Genomic DNA, 17,270 nt, shown 5'->3' with positions numbered 1-17,270 from the left:
CATGGCTACTTGTCTAGGAGCCCATGGGGATCGTGACTGCATTTATAGCAAATTCATGTAATATAGTTTCCACAGCATCAGCCCCGGTGTATTACCCCTATCGCCCCCGGTGATGATGCGCTTAGTAACTTGAGTACTTACCTTGCTACCTGCTGCTTTCACATTTATCTTAGGTACTTACATATATGTGCCTACCTGTTTTCTCATACATCTAGGATTTATCCAGGCTCGTTTTCCCATCACGCATAGGATGCGAGTAAGAGGGTTCAAGCCTTTAATCCACCTACTTACTCCCCCCTACTTCTTGAGATAACCTCTGTGACACGCATAGACTTAGCCATTTACCCACCCAATACGCTTCCAATAATACCCTTCTTCTTTACTTAAACCACTTACATCTATATCGGCACTCATCACCGCAGCCATGACAGCAGAGAAAGACAGCCTCGAGATTAGCCAACTTCCACCGGTGGCAGTACCGGGACCGGGACCAGGACCAGACCACTCGCACGATGTGCAGGACAACAAGCTAGAACCTCACCCGGACTCCATCGATCCGGTCATGCCTGGTAGACAGGTCCTCCTTCGACACCAGCGTGTGCTACTCGCGCCTGTGACTCCGGCCCCAACTATGATTGCTGCGACTCAGTCGAGTGAGAAGAGTCAGGTGAATGGACGCTCACTCGTGGGAAGCAGGATGTCGTTGAAGATGGAGCACATGCGGGATGTATGGGCTGGTAAGTATTAATTCTCCTAATCCCTCCTCTTTCTAGTTTCGTTATGATGGGATAATTGCAAAAAGGCGAGAGGAATAAACATACATAGAAAAAAATTCAATGCTAACACACCTTCCCATCACCAGATCTCAAGCGCAGAGTCACTCCACAGCAGTACCCCCGCGCGTGGCTTCTCTTCCTGGCCATCATTACTACCGCGACCGGTGCTATCATCGGTGAGTGCGAAGTTCTATCTACCCTCGTACTTATAGTCCTTAGAAAGGCCTAACGGGTTGGGCTAATGAATAGTGATTCTGCGTGTAGCTGGATGGTGCGGCATCGCCGCCGAGGCGATACACCACCTAACCTTGGCCAACGAGGCGACGGCCACTACGATCGTACTACCTGCGCCCCCGAATCTAGAGGTTGCTGGAGGGATTGATGTCACGAGCACAGGCAAGGAGGGCGATCTGTTGAGTCTAAAGCCTACGGAATTCAATACGGAGATGACGGTGGGAGGTAAGTTTGCTTGAGGCGGGATACTAGAATGCCCCTGTTTGCATATGAGTCCTTGTGGTTAACGAGTTCTTAGCGGTGACTTCGGGGACAGGCGGACGAGACGTCGTATCGGATCTTTCTACAGGTTCAACCCCTACTTACGAACTTACAGCGAAGACCGCTGTGGAGAGGGACCTGGCCACCACGGTTTATGTCACTATCACAGCCCCCCCTGAGTCGACTTCTACCTCCTCGATTACTCCTACCTCCCTTTCCACCTCGAGCGAGGGTACGGGTACGGGTACAAGCTCAAGTTCAATCCTGAGCCACGGTACAGCTCCGGCAATTTCCATGACCGCAGCACCCATCCCCGCATCATCGGCGACAACTACGTCTACGAGCACAGATGAGCCCCACATCTACTGCCCCCATTCCGAGCGCCCTTTAGTCTGGACGCCCTGCGTCGATCACCCGACTTCAGATGCGTCTTACGGTGTAGCGAATCCCTTTTCAACTGTATGTCGTGTTCTAGTAGCCCTGTGGAAGACGGCTACGGGTTATGGAAGCAAGAAATCGGTGTGATATGCTTGTCCTCGCGGATACCGGAGCGGTATATGTGGATTAGGCGTATAATGGGGTCTTGCGAAAGGGAGGGGTCTAGGGGAGTCTACCCTAGGAAGAGGAGGTAAGGGTTTCTGACGAGGTAGATTTCTTATGCTCTGGTCTTGTTGATTGCAGATGAGATAAAAGCAGGATTGGATTCGGTATGTAAGGAGGAGGCATGGTTATTGATTCTTTCTAACCTTGTGCATATGTCTTTTCAGTGCGGTGAGAGTGAGACATGAGTTAGGTTAATGCTGATGATTCATGAGTCATGAATGTCCTCAAGACTGATGTGTATACCAAGCTTTCTTTAATTGGCTAGCTTATCCATAGCTTGACTACCTAGTTGCCCATGCCCCGAGCTGGTTCGTGTACTGCATTATAGACTAATATTTGTGTCTGCTTTGCTTATTTCAAGGCCTTTCTTTAGTATGAACACTATTAATTACCTAGCTTTGCTAATATACCCTCTTATATCTCTATTGTTCATGAATGAGAAGGGTAAAAAATATAGTGCCTTTTTATAACTCTAGGATTTTATGGAAGCTTGAGCGATGTAATGCTGCTATAACCTTTCCCCGTAACAGGTAGGTATTGAGACATAGTCCTAGCCAATGATAGGGGTTAGGCGATAGGAGCACACCAACGAGCGCATTTTTCTCCGCTGCAAAGGAGAGTTGCCGTGTCGGTACCTACTACCTCCCTATGCGGATCATTATACATATGCCCCTGAGATCCGACGCGCCAATGGACGATGTTGCCGTATTTCTTTTTTGCTTGTCTCCGCATATATGCAGTAGGCATGCTATGCGTGGACAGTTAGTCACACGTCTTACCGCTTGTTGTTGATGTTTTGATTTTAGTCTGCGTGTTTCAGGTATATGAATATGATTTTCTAGTTGTTAGAATTGCTGAGAATATTATGTAGTGACAAGTTATGTAGATCGGTAGATGGATATAGAATAAACTACCTGGAAACATATGACAACTTACATAATACTGCTTATATATCATCCCCTCCTGAACCGGAACAAACCGAAACTCTTGAATCGAGCTCGGCCTACGTCGGAGCTCCGGATAGATAGGTACGTTTTGAATTATGCCGGGACATCTGTTTGAACCAATACATGTATGCACATACTTAAACCAATGCGGGGGCTTAGTCCGACCACGCCTTATACTCTCGATGGCGTCAGAGGCTAAGGTAAGCTAGGTAAGGTAAGGATCGATCTACATATCTACTACCTACTTAATGTATCTATCCAAGCCTAGCTTCATGCAGGTAGGGACGGCAGGGGCATTATCACCCAGGTACATACCTAACTAGTGTACCTATACATAGTCTTACCTTCCTATCTTTTCATCGCCGAGGTTTGCCCACTGCTACCTTTGTTTAGTACCTCTTTTATAGGTGATTACATGTAATGTTAGTAAACTTCCAGCCTAGACTCGGATGAGGAGTTCACTACCTATATTATTAATAATCTCTCTCCCCTTCCCGCTATCTTGCGTATGTACTTACATCATGTAGGTGCTATGCCGTATGGAGGTAAGCTAAACTACGCGCGCGATTTGCGTCCCGAGTCCGTCTGTGGGTTACCTATACATAAGGTGAAGGAGATACGAGGTGGGATAGGATATAGGCGTAATACAATACACAAAATAGATAGTACCCTTTTCTCTTTTCTTTTTTTTTCTTTTTATCTTGTCACCTTCGTTGCCTATCTGTGCTCCCCGCTCCCCTCTTCTGCGCTTGCTTTCCTCTCCTCTTACCAAACTTGCCAAGTCATAGACAAGAGAGACGATAGATAAGAATACAATGGCGAGCAACGGTATTACAAACGGCCAGAATGGCGTCAAGAACGGCGACAAGAACGGCGACGGCGAGAATGGCTGGTACGATCCGACTAAGATCTGGACGACGCTGCTGACGAACCGCGGCTATTTCGGTGGTTTGCTGGTGCTTCACCACTCTTTGCGCCGACATCGCAGCAAGTACCGGCTCGTCGTTATGGTGACCCGCGCAGTCGAAGAGGATACTGAGTACATGGATGCTTTTGCTGCTGCCGGTATTTCCACTATCGTCGTCGACAAGATCGAGCCGGCGCCTCGCGATGGCAAGATTAATAAGGGGACGTGGGAGAAGTTGGCCCCGTGGTCGTTTACACAGTACAAGGTAATTATCTAGTGCCCGTCATATTCATTATACAGATATATATATATCTATATAGTTATTAGATTTATGTAAGAGCAGAAGGCTGACTGAAATTGTGTCTTGTCAACAGCGCGTCGTCCTCCTCGACAGCGACCAGGTCATTCTGCAAAACATCGACGAGATGATGGAGGTCGACATCCCTGAGGGCTGGATCGCGAGCACCCACGCCTGCACCTGCAACCCGCGGAAGCTACCGCACTACAGCAAGGATTGGGTCCCTGCTAACTGCGCTTTCACGGCCGCGGACCAAGAGACGGGCCAGCCAGCTCTTATCACACCCCAGAGCCCGAATAACCACCACCTGCTGAACAGCGGCACAGTCATCCTCCAGCCGTCCAAGGCGCAGTTTGACGCGCTGATCGACGCTATGAACACCCACCCCGACGTCCCCAACATGATCTTCTTCGATCAGGATCTGCTCGCCATAGTGTACCGCGGCCGCTGGAAGCCCTTACCGTACCACTATAACGCCCTAAAACCCATGCGTGCTTGCCACAGCGGTCTCTGGAAGGATGAGCATGTTAAGATTCTACATTATATCTTAAATAAGCCGTGGAAGAGCCGCAGCTACGATGCTAATGATACTATCGAGTCGACGCATAAGCTGTGGTGGGACGAGTATGCACAGGTGGAGAAGGAGTGGACGGAGAGTAAGGATGAGAAGAAGAGGGAGCTGTGGAGGAATGTTGTTGTGCCTGTTGTTGCGCAGGAATGATTTCTTCGTTTCTCTTGACGTGTGTTCATGTCGTTATGTCTGAGTTTATGGGGCGAATGAGAGTGATTACGTGTATACCATTGGGTTTAATCAGGGGCATGGTAGAGATATATGAGATATCTAACTTGGTTTGGACTTGGACTTGGACTTGGACTTGTATGCGAGCAGGCATGGAGTAAGTAGGGTCGACGCAGGATGGAGAGGAGCAGTTTAGAGCATTACGAGTATTTAACGATGATCCACGACGGATGGTTATTACTATGACTGGGGTTTAGTATACTTGATAATGTGTTATTTTATTCTTCGTGAATTTTGTGAGATAGGTTAGTCCTCGTAAACGCCCCCTGACTGTATCCTATGCTAGATATACGTTTAGGCTAGGGGTCTGTCTATACCTACATACCACTACCACATGTCAAGGCAGATACTGTAAGTTACACCTTAATCTTAGCCTCGCTCTTCGGTCCCCGCGCACCAAACAACGTACTCCCAACACGCACCTCACTACTCCCCGCAACAATAGCCCCTTCATAGTCCTCGCTCATACCCATGCTCAGCTCCAGCTCCTCAGGCGCCAATCCCAGCTCGGCGGCGACTAAGTCGCGCTGCTCGCGCAGGCACAAAAAGTCCTCGTTTTCCGTCTCGGGGGTCGTGGCGACGCTGCGCGCTATCGCGCCGATCGTCATTAGGCCTAGCAGATGCAGGTTGGGGAGGGCGGCGACGGTCCGGCAGAGGGATAGTGTGGCGGCGCCGGGGGCGCAGCCGGATTTGCTGGGTTCGCCTGAGGTGTTGACTTGGATGTGGATGTTGATTTTGCCGGGGAGGGGGGAAGAAGGGGATGTGATAGTGGTGGAGGAGGAGGATGAAGAGAGGGACGAGAGGTATTCGCCGCGGTATCTGTCTAGGAGTTGAGCTTTCTTCTCGGTGTCGATGCTCGAGACGCTGAAGAGGTTGGGGATTTTGGCGAGGGATTTGCAGTGGCCTGGGGGTGTTAGTAAGGGGAGTTTGATGAGTGTTATAGATAAATAGGGGTGGTATGGTCGGGGAAGGCTTCCTCATAGTTATATATTAACCTCTCGTCGCCTAGCCTCAATTTTTATTATAATGATATATCATGATACGTATGTTACCATATTCTCCTTTAATTAGGAGCAAGAAACAGGAAAGGAAACATGAGAATGAATTCCTTACCAGACTGTAGGCCGCCGATGAAATGCCACTGTATACTGCGTGGCAGCAGCTCGGCCTTCTGGCTCAGCTCCTGGGCATAGTTCTCGCCGAAGTGAAGCTGCGGCGGTGAAGCCTGCTGCAGCAATGCGAGGATGTCGTTGGCTGGCTTCAACTTTGAGACAGCGACTAGGCGGACCTACGATGATGGAGTTAGCTAACGTTACTTATCTGGATATAAATAGAGTCAAGAAACTCATGAGAGTGGGAGAAGCGGTGTAGCATATAATATGAGTTTTTCACAAGGGAATAGAGAAAGGTAGAACCAAAATAATGTATTGAAATGAGTGCATTCGAATATACTTGGGTCCTTAATTCTGGTAATGCTACCGAGGGATGGTTGTGACTTACATCGCGGCCGTTGGCCACAGCAGCGATTCGCTCACGCACGGTTTTGATCTGCGATACTAGAGCAGCGGCTCTTTGCGGGTCGATTTTCAAATCTGTATCCGTCATTGTAGAGCCATGAGCCAAGTTTATGAAATTATTGTTATGGAAATATCTGGAAGTTTAGAAAAGAGCGTTGTTGGATTCTGACCAGGCGACTACCAGCTAATACTTCTTTGAGAGTCATGCACATTAAGTTCGGATTACATAGTTAGGGAAAAATATCAATAAGATAATTGATACAGTGTATACACTGTCTATGTACACTTATAGAATAGGTATTGATTAGATTGATTGGTCATGATAATACTAAAGAGAAAAAAAAATAATGCAGGGAGTTTGAAGCTGAATTTAAAGTTGAATATCTAATAAATCCATCTCTTTTATAAACGATTTAAAATAAAAGATTGATGGCGTAGGTGACGATGATCAAGCTGAGAGTTGTTGGTGTTAAATACGTCTATGTCTTCGTAACACAATATCTCGCATAATATATCGGTACTATCGCGTCACGGCCGGATTAAACCCAAGACGTAGGGTCCAGTAAATTACTTCGAGCAGGAGTTTATTCTATTCGCTGCAGAATTGTAACTTATATCAAGATCCAATATGCAATAGTATGCAAGAAACTAGAGATGAGTTCCCATCTAATAGGAGATTTCGCACATGGCTACCGGGAATGACGCTGCGCTGCTAGGTAGCCCGATATTGATAAGGAATGCAGGCGGCTAGATATCGATAAGATAAGATTCTAGAATTTCGAAGCTCAAGTCTGCATGTATTAGCGTTTAATGATCGCAATGGCGCTTCTTACATGTACAAGTAAATATTTCGTATTAAGTTTCGCTAAACGTTCAACTTTACAACGTCGCGACTTCCTTATTTACATCATCCATACCTTAGATCCTTCCAATGGCGGACCCCTTACTAACATCACTCTGCACCATCTGCCATATACAGTCTCCTAAATACAAATGCCCTCGATGCGGAACCCGAACATGTTCCTTAGCCTGTGTGAAGAAGCATAAGAAATGGTCATCATGCAACGGAGAACGCGATCCCACAGTATACATACCGCGGGAGAAGCTAAAGACGGATGCTGGCATCGACCACGACTACAACTTTTTAACCAAAATCGAAAGATCCGTCGAACGAGTCGAGAAGATACTCAAGGAAGAAAAGGACATACTACCGCAAGATGACACCGCATCGCGACCCCCACCTAACAAAAGAGCACGTCTCCATAAGGGCCAAAGTCGAGGAAGGGTTACATTTGAGCAGAATTCGCGGAGATGGGACAAGAATTCAATGCAGCGGATGCGGCAGCTGGGCATCCGCGTTGCGTCTGTTCCCTACGGCATGACTCGGGCAAAAGAGAACAAAACGAGCTGGAATAAGCGCACGAGGACAATGAACTGGCAAGTCGAATGGCTTGAGTGGAAATCTATTCGCCCTGCTGAGGGAAAACCCGATACGGAACCCTCGAGAATTTTGCACAAGATACGGGACGAAGTCCCTCTTTACGTTGGATTCGCAGAGGGACTAGAATACCATCGCCAACGCCATCTAAGCAACCAAGAACGTACACAGGAGAAGAAACAAAGATCCTTGGAGGACAAGAAAATAATTACCGGGGGCGGCCAAGAAGTGGCTACGACGGCTTGGAGTGGCGGGGATTATGTTATGCAGGACTCGAAAACGGCCGTGTGGAACAATACAATTTCAGGGTCACAAACGATCGAGGGGCTGAAGGATAAATACCGGTTCTTCTACCTCAAGCCAAGGACACCTTCTAGGGAGGTGCAAAGACTCATACCACTACGACCGACCGACAACCTGGCTACCGTTCTGCCCGGGCTCGACATTGTCGAATTCCCTACCATATGTGTATTGCCAGCTAACTCGGCGGCCGTCCCTAAAGGATATGTTGTTGAGAGTAGGGTTGGAAAATCTAGGAAGCGGCAAGGTTCTGATTTGGTTGGATACTCGAGCGGAGAGGAGGGAGAGGCTATGGATGAGCAATTGGATGGACAGGATGATGATGATGATGATGATACCACGAGTAGTTCAGGGTCAGATTCTTCTGACATGTCAGAGTAATGTGTGTTAGTTAATAATAGTTCCTTAATGGGAATTTCTTCTGATATTGCGAATTGAATTCTCTGTGACTGGTTTGAGTTTGTTATCTAATAGTACGGCTACTCTATTGTATTGTTATTGGTATTGACGTAAATAATTCACAGCTCAATATTGTCACATTCATATATGTGGTAGAGTAGGCGTTTTCACAGGTGTATTGGTAGGTAGTATTGAATAGAAAAATGGGATGCCCTAGGCGCCTTGCTCGTGAACCTTGGGCAAACAATAGCAAGTCTATTTGATGTAAATAGAGAAAGTAAGCCTGTTGGAACAATAGTAATAAGTGAAGGCATCTTGTTGGCAGTTAGTTCCAACGTAGATGTATTGCAGCAAACAACCTTGGTACGGACGATGTGGCTGTGGCTTAGCAAGCAGATGACCTCAAGTACTTCGTATATATAAAAAAGTGGCGCACCTTATACATATTGACATCCATCTGGCAAGTGAAGGCACCTGTCATGGAATGGAACCACCCAACATGGATCAAAAGGAAAAAATCCTTACAACCTCATTTAACGGGGCTGGTGCTAACGGTGCGGTTTGTTGAAATTTTAATTCTTCGCACCGGGAAATTCAGCCTCCTCTCTCTTCCTTTCAACCCTATCTCATCCAACCTCCTCCTCCTCCTCCTCCACCTTCAACGGTAAATTGCATTTATTTTTCGTAATTTTCGAACGTCGTTACAGCAATTTATTTCTACTTACCCAGTTACCTTCATTGCATTTACTTCTTCCTCCTGTGCGCGGCATCGCGCATACCTTTTAACACACACACCATGTCTGAATTTCTTGGGTACGCATCCTCATCCTCATCCTCAACCTCATCTTCATCCTCAACCTCATGTTGCTCAGCTACAGCAAGATCCCAAATAAACCTAGTCCGCTAACCCCAATGCAAACGCAGCTCTCGCATATCCCTCATCTCGAAGAGTGATATCCGGTAAACCTCCCCCCAAGCCAACGGTGCTACATTGGAGCCCCGCCTCTAATCTTAATAGCTATTCGGGTGTATTGCACGAGATCAATTCAGAAGAGTCGACAGTTTCTCTGGAAAATGTCAGATCGTTCGGTACCGAGGGCCGCAAGGGTAGCCCAGAAGAAGAGATAGCACCTTCTGAGCAAGTTTACGAGTACATCGTCTTTCGCGGTAGTGACGTGAAAGACCTGCGAATCGAGCAAGCTCCTGTTCCTCCAAAAGAGAACCAACCTCCCAAGGTTCCAGATGATCCTGCTATCGTTGGAGTAAGTTGCCCCATCTCTACTCCGTTCTACAAAGCCATGTCCATTGCTATGACGAAACATTTCGGATGTAAAGTATTACTTGTCTGAAAAGCGCAAAAACCCCGTGTTGATATTTCCGTTGCCTTCCTTCTGAGCTATCATGGAATTAAAATATTTTTAAATTAAAAATATGGAGCTGTTATACTATGAAGCATTAATGCTAACTACATGCTCTCCACTATAGGCTCGTACTCGTCCTGCAGGTGCCATTCCACCTGGTCCAGGAGCTCCAGGCTACGGCCAAAGTCCGTATCAACCCAACCCGTTCTATCCTCCGCCTCCTGGACAATGGGGACGTGGTGGCCCTGGTCCCGTTCCGGGTCAAGGCTTTCATGGAATGCCCTACCCACCCCCTCCCGGCTGGTTTCCTCCCGGCCAAGGTTTCCCGGCTGGTGGACCTGGAGGTCCCGGTCCGTGGAATAGCTTTGGATACCCGGCTGTACCTGTACCTCAAGGGCCTCAAGGACCTCAAGGACCTCAAGGACCCCCTGGCGTGCCCGGTGTCCCTGGCCAAGGAATGAGAGGAACACCCCAGCAGGAGAACAGTAACAAGCCTGCTCCTATCGGCGCAGGCGTCGACAAACAAAGACTGGTTGGTAACCCCGCGGTTGAATTACCTACGGAACCTAAGTCACTTGCACAGCAACCTATTCAGCCCGCCTCAACGAGCGCCGCCCCGACCCCGCCGGTCGAGTCGAAACCTACCGCAGCGGAAGTCAAAGCTACTGCAGAATCTCTATCAACAGCGAACGTCCCTCCGACCAATGTCGCTGAGAAGAAGGCCGTTCCAACCGGCCCTAAGAACAATCGAGTCCTCCCTGCTGTGCCGATTCAGGCCGCAGTCACTCCGAAAATCGCCCCCCAAGTTACTGCCGCCGCTTCTACAGTTAAAGCTGTAGGCGGGCAAGCTGCTACTCAGGCTGCACTTAAAGATGCCACCCAAGCCGCAAAAGAAGCCGTTGCTGTCGCGATGGCGAAGCTTAACAACTCTGCCGCTGCTGAACCCCCTGCACCGAATGGTAGCGCAATGGACAACTTGACCAAGAAGGTCAACGAGATGAGGATGAACGCTCCCAGGCCCTCGGCAAACGGTAGGGGACGTGGCCGAGGTGGTCGTTCCGGCGGGCCAAGCAAGATCAACGTTCCGGATTCCGACTTCGACTTCGAAGCTGGTAATGCAAAGTTTAACAAGCAAGATCTCGTGAAAGAGGCTGTCGCTGGCTCGCCTCTCGTTGAGGTCATCCCTAATGCTCCAGCCCCAGAGCAAGTGCAGACCGATGATTCCACACCCCCTGTTGCCTATAACAAGACCAGGTCGTTTTTCGACAATATCTCCAGCGAGGCTAAGGATCGTGCCGAGAACGGCGGTCAGAAGCCTGGCGGACGAGAGTGGCGCGGCGAGGAGCAGCGCAAGAACATGGAGACATTTGGCCAGGGAAGCGTCGATGGTGGCTACCGTGGTGGTTACCGCGGCCGGGGTCGTGGCGGACGCGGCGGCCCTCGCGGTCGTGGCTTTGCCCCTCGAGGAAGAGGGAACGCATACCGCCAACCCACAGCTCACCCACAGCTCAATGATTTACATTAGCACGTCCAGCATATGCAAATGTCGCACAGTCGACAAATCGTCTTTACATTCATGACTTCCTACTCGTACCCTCAAACGCAACATCATTTAGCAATGTATTAATACGGCAGTTGCATGATCTGGTTTTTCTTTTTCCACGCGCGGGAACTTGGTGGATAATGACGCGGTTTTGCCATGCTCCAGAGCTCGATAGGCATGATTTGAGTTGAGGCTCCTAGCAATGGCGTAAGGGTGGTTTGGTAAGGGGACAGGTACAATTCTTGCATTCGCATCACGAGCACGATCACACGATTTTACGTTCGAGACGAAAAAGAGGGCCTGGTAGTTTCGGCTCGAACGCAGGCAAGGTTTCTTGCGAGGAGGCGTTGATACATACAAATAACTCTTGAGGTACGACCGTTTAGGTAGGGTACTCGAGAAAAGACAAAACAACTGCAATAGCTGGCTTGGTGTTTGTAGATGGCTTTGGCCTTTTGAGTCGGTACATAAGCTGAGCTACAAGGGTTAATACAGAACCATCAAGTCGTTGTATCTGTTTCTTATGCGGCGACTTGTGAATTATCGTAGTAATTCGTGCCATAATGTCTATATTTTCTATATTTCCCCTGACGGCTTTATACTTCCGGGTAAACGTCCCTATAAGAAATATTAGTCAGTAAACGGAACGAGGTAGGCCGACTTGTTATTAAGGAGAAGTATCGTATAGAAGAGAAAGGGGTAGGTAACATACGTCCTCCTCACAAGCGGCATCTGCTCGCGAACCTTCTCCCACACGCCCAAATCCACATCCACCAGTCCCAGCTCGCCCACGGCCCCGTCCTCAACCTCGTACCCATCCTCCCCCTCCCCCTCCCCTTTCTTCTCGCGCACCCCTTTCAGCGAAAGCATGACGCGCCCCCAGGGATCGACGACCATGCTCCGGCCGTAGCTCATCCGCGGCGACAAGCCCGGGTTGTGGGTGCCGACCTGGGCGGCGGCTATGACCCAGGATTGGGTCTCGATGGCGCGGGCGCGGAGCAGGGTTTCCCAGTGGGCGAGGCCGGTGGGGATGGTGAATGCGCTGGGGTAGAGGAGGATTTGGGCTGGGGGGGAGGGGGTGGTGGAGGAGGATTTGGTGTTTGTTGTTGTTAAGTGCAGGGCGGGCTCCGGGAAGCGTAGGTCGAAACAGATTAGGCTGCCGATGCGCCCGAGGGGGGTGTCGAAGGGGGGCGTGAAGGTTGATCCGGCTTGGGTGGTGGTGGATTCGCGGAGGGAGGCGTCGGGGTAGTCGAAGAGGTGGAGTTTGTTGTAGGAGGCTGTGGGGTGGAGGGTGCCGTCTGGGTTAATGAGGATGGTGCGGTTGTAGAGTTTGGTTTTGGGGGGGGAGGAGGATTCTTCTGCTATTCCTTCTTTGGGGTTTACTTGTTCTGATGGCTTGGATGCTGGTACCGACGAAGTAGAATAAGAAGAGGAAGTAGAAGTAGAAGTAGAAGAAGGAATAGAATCCGGGTCCTCGGAGTGCGGGACGGAAGACAAGACTGTGTTACTGGGAGAGAGAGACGGCTTCACGGAGACAGGCACGTGGATGCCGACGTGTACGGCGAGCTTGTGCTTTGCGGCGGCGGAGCGCAGGCCCGATACGAAGGGTGAGGTGTTGAGGGGTTTGGCGAGGGAGAGGGATTCTTGGGCCGAGGAGCCGATGTAGTCGGATGCTTCGGGGAGGAAGAGGACCTGGGGGGGGGTTAGTTAGTAGATGTTGTAGGATAGGAGGGGGGCTGAAGGCTTGGGATATGATATTATATGCAGTCCTTCATAGGGTGTTTATATATAACGAACTTGAGCATGGCTATGCTACGGCTAATATCTCACCCTCGCGGGACAGAAAGTGAAAAGTTGAACTTATAGCCCTTTACATACTTTCGCTCCAGCAGCCGCGGCTTGGCCCACGAGCTTAATGCACTGCTCAAGATTATGCGCCATCGAGTTGGACGAGCATATCTGCCCTATCGCCTATAGAATAGTTAGTCGCGTATACCTATCTATATCTCCTCATACACCCTTGACTATCCCTATCCACTTCCTATAACTAGAATATAAACACCAAAAGGGGACATTATCAATCTTACCGCCTTGGCCATCTCGGCGTTATATATACTCTTTGTATATATATATACTTAACCTAGGTAGGTATATACACAATAAAATCGGTCCTAGTCCAATCCTCGTCCTGTAAAACAGCGCACGTGAATCCGATAACTAATTTATAAATAATAATAAAATACTCCGATGAAACAAACAAAGTAACCGACCCTGCGTCCAATTTTCTAAATTTACGACGGATCGAAAGTGTTAGGTTAGGTTAGGTTAGTTAAGGGGAAAAAATAAAAGCATAAGACCGGAAAATAAAAATGCATCAAGCCATTCGGAGGTTTCTTGACGTGATGTCAAATAAATCGGGGAAGGTCAAGGCTATAGTTCCCCACTTCCGTCCGATGTCTTGGGATAAGGGGCCGAATTACAGCGGTATGTAGGTACCTAATGTAAATATTTACACTTATGGATAACTAGGTACCTAGGTAAATAATCAGGTATCACGGGAATCACATATAGGTATGTATATATATATCATTTCATTTATACGCTTAGGTACACATCACAGCACCGCTCTAGAAAATAAAACCCTCATCGCATGAGCGCTCGCGCGTATTTCACTGGCCATTCTCGCGAACCATCTAACCTAGCTAGCTAGATATCTACGCCGCTCACCCAGCCAAACAACCGAATGTTATCCATCCATCCATCCTGGCCGCTAGGCATAGCCTTGTGATCAGCTAGCCGGCCCCGGGCTACTGGTAGGTAGGTAGAAAACACAAAATTAGGCCTAGTGGGCTCCATCTTATACCATATCGACACCAACACACACTGTCGAGGTCGTCCCTTCACGAACCTCTCATTCGGATCGTCTGTTCTTCTCCTCGTCCGCTAGAGGCTGACTGTCCTGTCGGCGGAGGTAGGTCGAAAACAAAACCAGAAAAAAAAATAATGCAAAAGCCAACCGTGCCCCCCTGTTATGCCCTCTGATGCCAACGCCTGGCTGTGAAATGTAGAAATATGTATACCAATACAACGCGAAGTGCTCTAGAGGGTATAATATTCCCCCCCCCGGAAAAGTAAACTTAACCCCTTTTTATTTCATTACTCGGCCGCTTTTAGGTCGCGCTCACTTCGGAAGACCCCTGTTGTTTTATACTGTCAATTCCTTAAAAGTCTCAAGGCCGACTGCCTACTATCACGACGTATTCTCTACCGTGCCCTTGGCAGACCTGTCCAAGATGTCATAAGCCTGCTGCAGGGCCTTCATATCGAAGCCGCGTTCTTCTATAACGACGACCCAGTCACGAAGTTGGATATTCTTTCCTTTATCCGAATCCTCGCGGAACTGCCCGAGGTGCGTGACGCCCGCTTTCGTCAGGGGTCCACGAGGAGCCTTGCTGCTAGCTGCGGCTGCGGAACCTGGCGTGGCCGGTGCGCCCGCAGCTTGAGGTCGAGGAGTACTTGCGCCGCTGCCTGGGCCGCCTGAATTCGTCATCCACGAATATTTCTTCTTCTTGCCACCTGCAAACAGGCCCAATGTTTGATTCACCGTCGTACTGCTCGCCTCCGCGAGCTTCGCTGCCTTCTTGCTCTCCTTCTTCGTAGGAGCTTTCACCTCACCTGAATCCGGTGCCATCGATCCAGGTGTGCCTGGTGCCACAGACCCGGCTCGCGACGTACTATCACCGCCTTCCTTGTCCTTGTCGGTGCCCTTCTCTATGCGCTTCAGCCGTTTCCTAAGTCGAGCCTCTTCGGCGTTGCGCGCATCCTTTACGGTTCCTGTCATGGCTTCCACTATGGGGTTAATAGGAGACGCTTCCGATACTGGTGTTGGCAGTCCATTACTAAGCTCGTCTGCCGAACCTATAAACGCAGTTAGTTATACGAGATATGAACAGAAAGCTTTACGGTTGAGAAGTCCATACGCTTGAGTGGGTTTGTGCGGGGGCTAACCGCGCTCTCCACACCCGTCCGCGGGCCCTCACCCTGGGCTCCGTTCGCGTCGGCCGACGGTATAACGGCTGCATCAAGCCATTCGGAAGGTACAGCACCATGAGAGGTCTTCTGTCGCGTAGTGGCAACCCTGTTTGCGTCACCAACCAGTTCCCGCAAGTGCTGTTTCGTACTAATCGACAGCAGCGCAATTTGGTCGACGAGAAAAGCATCGTGAGGGATAAACGAGCCGAGCGTCTGCACCACTGTGCCATCCGGAGACTTTTGGTACATAACCTTGATCTCCGGTTTGGCGCCGGCAGGGCTTGCCATTTTCCCCATAAACCGTCCCCCATCCGGCTTTAGGTCGACATTCAAGTTAAGGCCATACTTGGCAGCCGTGTCCGCCATTCGCTTATGCACCACGCCCGGTTCTAACAGGTAGTTGGCTATTTCCTGACTTCTAGTCCGGGCAAGCCGTGCCGCTGCGTTGTTCCAGGCTCTATCTGCACTCTCCGCAGCAAGCTCCTCCTGCGTTTTCGCATTGGTAGGTTGAGCAGGTTGATTGGCAGGCCCAGCTCCATACAAAGTCTCCGGCCCACCAGGTGGGTAATTAGGGAATCCACGAGACTCTAGATTATTCAGGTACTCTGCCTCCTCTTCTAGATCGATACCGGTGCCTACAAGCATATCATCCACGTCGTATGTGACGTCTGCCTTGGTCGATGTAGGCTTGAGGCCTTGTCTTGTCGCATCGTTGGACGAGAAAGACCCCGCCGGGTTCATAGTCGGTGGTCCCATGTTGGTAATAACCGGGTGTGCCGAAGAAGTGAAGGAGGTATGAGTAGGAACCGGCGCAAGCTTCGCGTTAGAATAAGGCGCGTGGCTGACGTTGGGAGTCTGCGGTTGAGGCGATGCTAGAGGTGGTGTTGATACCGCTGTTGGCATCGTAAGTGTCATACCGACAGATGCAGATCGGCCATTCGGTTGCTGGTAAGGCGTGTTGTAAGTTGCTGCCGCAGGAGCTTGATTAATGTTATGGTTAGGAGCGGGAGCCGGTGAGGGTAGAGTCATCGGTGTAGTCGCCGGAGTAGTAGCTCTAGGACTCGGGGCATAATTCGGATACGGGGAACCTGGATTTGACGGAGGCCCAGGAGACAATCTAGCTCGTTTATTGGGAGGAAGCTGATAAGTTTGATTCGGAGAATGCTGCGGAGGCGAGAACTGCCTCGGGGGCATCGTAGGTTGTGGATGCGACATGACGACAATGTATCGAGCCGGAAGAGTACGTGCGGGTTACGAGGATATGATGTAATTAGTTATAATATGAAGAAGAGTCCTCGGCCTGAAACAATGAACAGTAAATAACAACCCTTCTTCAACACGCTCTCTGAACCTGGACAGGCACAGAGCCTGTCACAATCAACTGGGCGAAACCCATCCGACGGTGTAAGAGGTAGGGTGCGAGGATATGTACTTGAAAGGCGATCTGAAGGCGACAAATGCGATACCGAATAAGGTCGAAACCAATGAGAGAGGCGGGGGGCGCGTCGGGGACGGTAGTGGTTGGTGATGGGATATTGATGTTTGGGATGGATGAGGAGGCGATCTTAGACTTCAGCAACACAAGAAAAGCTCCTGTTTTCCCATTGGAAAGATTTCGTGTAGTACCAACGCACGGTCCCCACAGGCTTCCCTTTAGTGACTTACCTCAGTGCTGTTGACTGAAAGGTTTTAGATACGTACCTACCTAATGTAGGTACCTAACTTAAGTACCTAACCTTAGGTACCTATGTACTTCTCTTGGCCCCAACTCCAGATGTCCCCTGTATGCTTGACCGGATCAATTAAAAGCCGGTTAATGAGCCGCAAAAGAGGGTTTTTCTACATATGTACGTAC

At 49.5% G+C, this 17,270-nt stretch overlaps 7 protein-coding genes across 7 annotated transcripts; 4 read left to right on the top strand and 3 right to left on the bottom strand.

Moving 5' to 3' along the window:
• Positions 1-177: 177 nt before the first annotated feature.
• F4817DRAFT_366788 (uncharacterized protein) lies at positions 178-1,796 on the top strand (the record flags this gene model as incomplete). The annotated part of the gene is made up of 4 exons (XM_049307031.1): positions 178-737; positions 863-952; positions 1,026-1,235; positions 1,309-1,796. The coding sequence occupies exons 1-4, from the start codon at positions 425-427 to the stop codon at positions 1,794-1,796; spliced, it is 1,101 nt and encodes a 366-aa protein (XP_049162971.1). The 5' UTR covers positions 178-424.
• A 1,218-nt stretch (positions 1,797-3,014) lies between these two features.
• F4817DRAFT_366786 (glycosyltransferase family 8 protein) lies at positions 3,015-4,747 on the top strand (the record flags this gene model as incomplete). The annotated part of the gene is made up of 2 exons (XM_049307030.1): positions 3,015-3,993; positions 4,103-4,747. Exons 1-2 carry the CDS (start codon positions 3,637-3,639, stop codon positions 4,745-4,747), a joined length of 1,002 nt encoding a protein of 333 aa, XP_049162970.1. The 5' UTR covers positions 3,015-3,636.
• A 286-nt stretch (positions 4,748-5,033) lies between these two features.
• Positions 5,034-6,543, bottom strand: F4817DRAFT_325516 (uncharacterized protein). Its single transcript, XM_049301779.1, has 3 exons — positions 6,326-6,543; positions 5,939-6,113; positions 5,034-5,729 (listed from the first exon to the last, which is right to left on the bottom strand). Exons 1-3 carry the CDS (start codon positions 6,428-6,430, stop codon positions 5,182-5,184), a joined length of 828 nt encoding a protein of 275 aa, XP_049162969.1. The 5' UTR covers positions 6,431-6,543; the 3' UTR covers positions 5,034-5,181.
• A 631-nt stretch (positions 6,544-7,174) lies between these two features.
• Positions 7,175-8,531, top strand: F4817DRAFT_325515 (uncharacterized protein). The gene has a single exon (XM_049301778.1). The coding sequence runs from the start codon at positions 7,274-7,276 to the stop codon at positions 8,459-8,461; it is 1,188 nt and encodes a 395-aa protein (XP_049162968.1). The 5' UTR covers positions 7,175-7,273; the 3' UTR covers positions 8,462-8,531.
• Positions 8,532-9,275: 744 nt separating this feature from the next.
• Positions 9,276-11,409, top strand: F4817DRAFT_366782 (Scd6-like Sm domain-containing protein; the record flags this gene model as incomplete). Its single annotated transcript, XM_049307029.1, has 4 exons — positions 9,276-9,292; positions 9,404-9,439; positions 9,498-9,741; positions 9,965-11,409. 4 exons carry the CDS (start codon positions 9,276-9,278, stop codon positions 11,363-11,365), a joined length of 1,698 nt encoding a protein of 565 aa, XP_049162967.1. The 3' UTR covers positions 11,366-11,409.
• Positions 11,410-11,791: 382 nt separating this feature from the next.
• On the bottom strand, positions 11,792-13,756 carry F4817DRAFT_366780 (carbon-nitrogen hydrolase). Its single transcript, XM_049307028.1, has 4 exons — positions 13,471-13,756; positions 13,262-13,354; positions 12,096-13,075; positions 11,792-12,001 (listed from the first exon to the last, which is right to left on the bottom strand). The coding sequence occupies exons 1-4, from the start codon at positions 13,480-13,482 to the stop codon at positions 11,980-11,982; spliced, it is 1,107 nt and encodes a 368-aa protein (XP_049162966.1). The 5' UTR covers positions 13,483-13,756; the 3' UTR covers positions 11,792-11,979.
• Positions 13,757-13,955: 199 nt separating this feature from the next.
• F4817DRAFT_325510 (uncharacterized protein) lies at positions 13,956-17,129 on the bottom strand. Its single transcript, XM_049301777.1, has 2 exons — positions 15,364-17,129; positions 13,956-15,301 (listed from the first exon to the last, which is right to left on the bottom strand). Exons 1-2 carry the CDS (start codon positions 16,628-16,630, stop codon positions 14,634-14,636), a joined length of 1,935 nt encoding a protein of 644 aa, XP_049162965.1. The 5' UTR covers positions 16,631-17,129; the 3' UTR covers positions 13,956-14,633.
• Positions 17,130-17,270: the final 141 nt, after the last annotated feature.

This window comes from Daldinia loculata (genome assembly GCF_022478755.1).
Source record: "Daldinia loculata strain CBS 113971 unplaced genomic scaffold F4817scaffold_4, whole genome shotgun sequence".
NCBI lineage: Eukaryota > Fungi > Ascomycota > Sordariomycetes > Xylariales > Hypoxylaceae > Daldinia > Daldinia loculata.
Note: the sequence above shows the minus strand (reverse complement) of the source record. Positions and strands in the feature narration are given on the sequence as shown.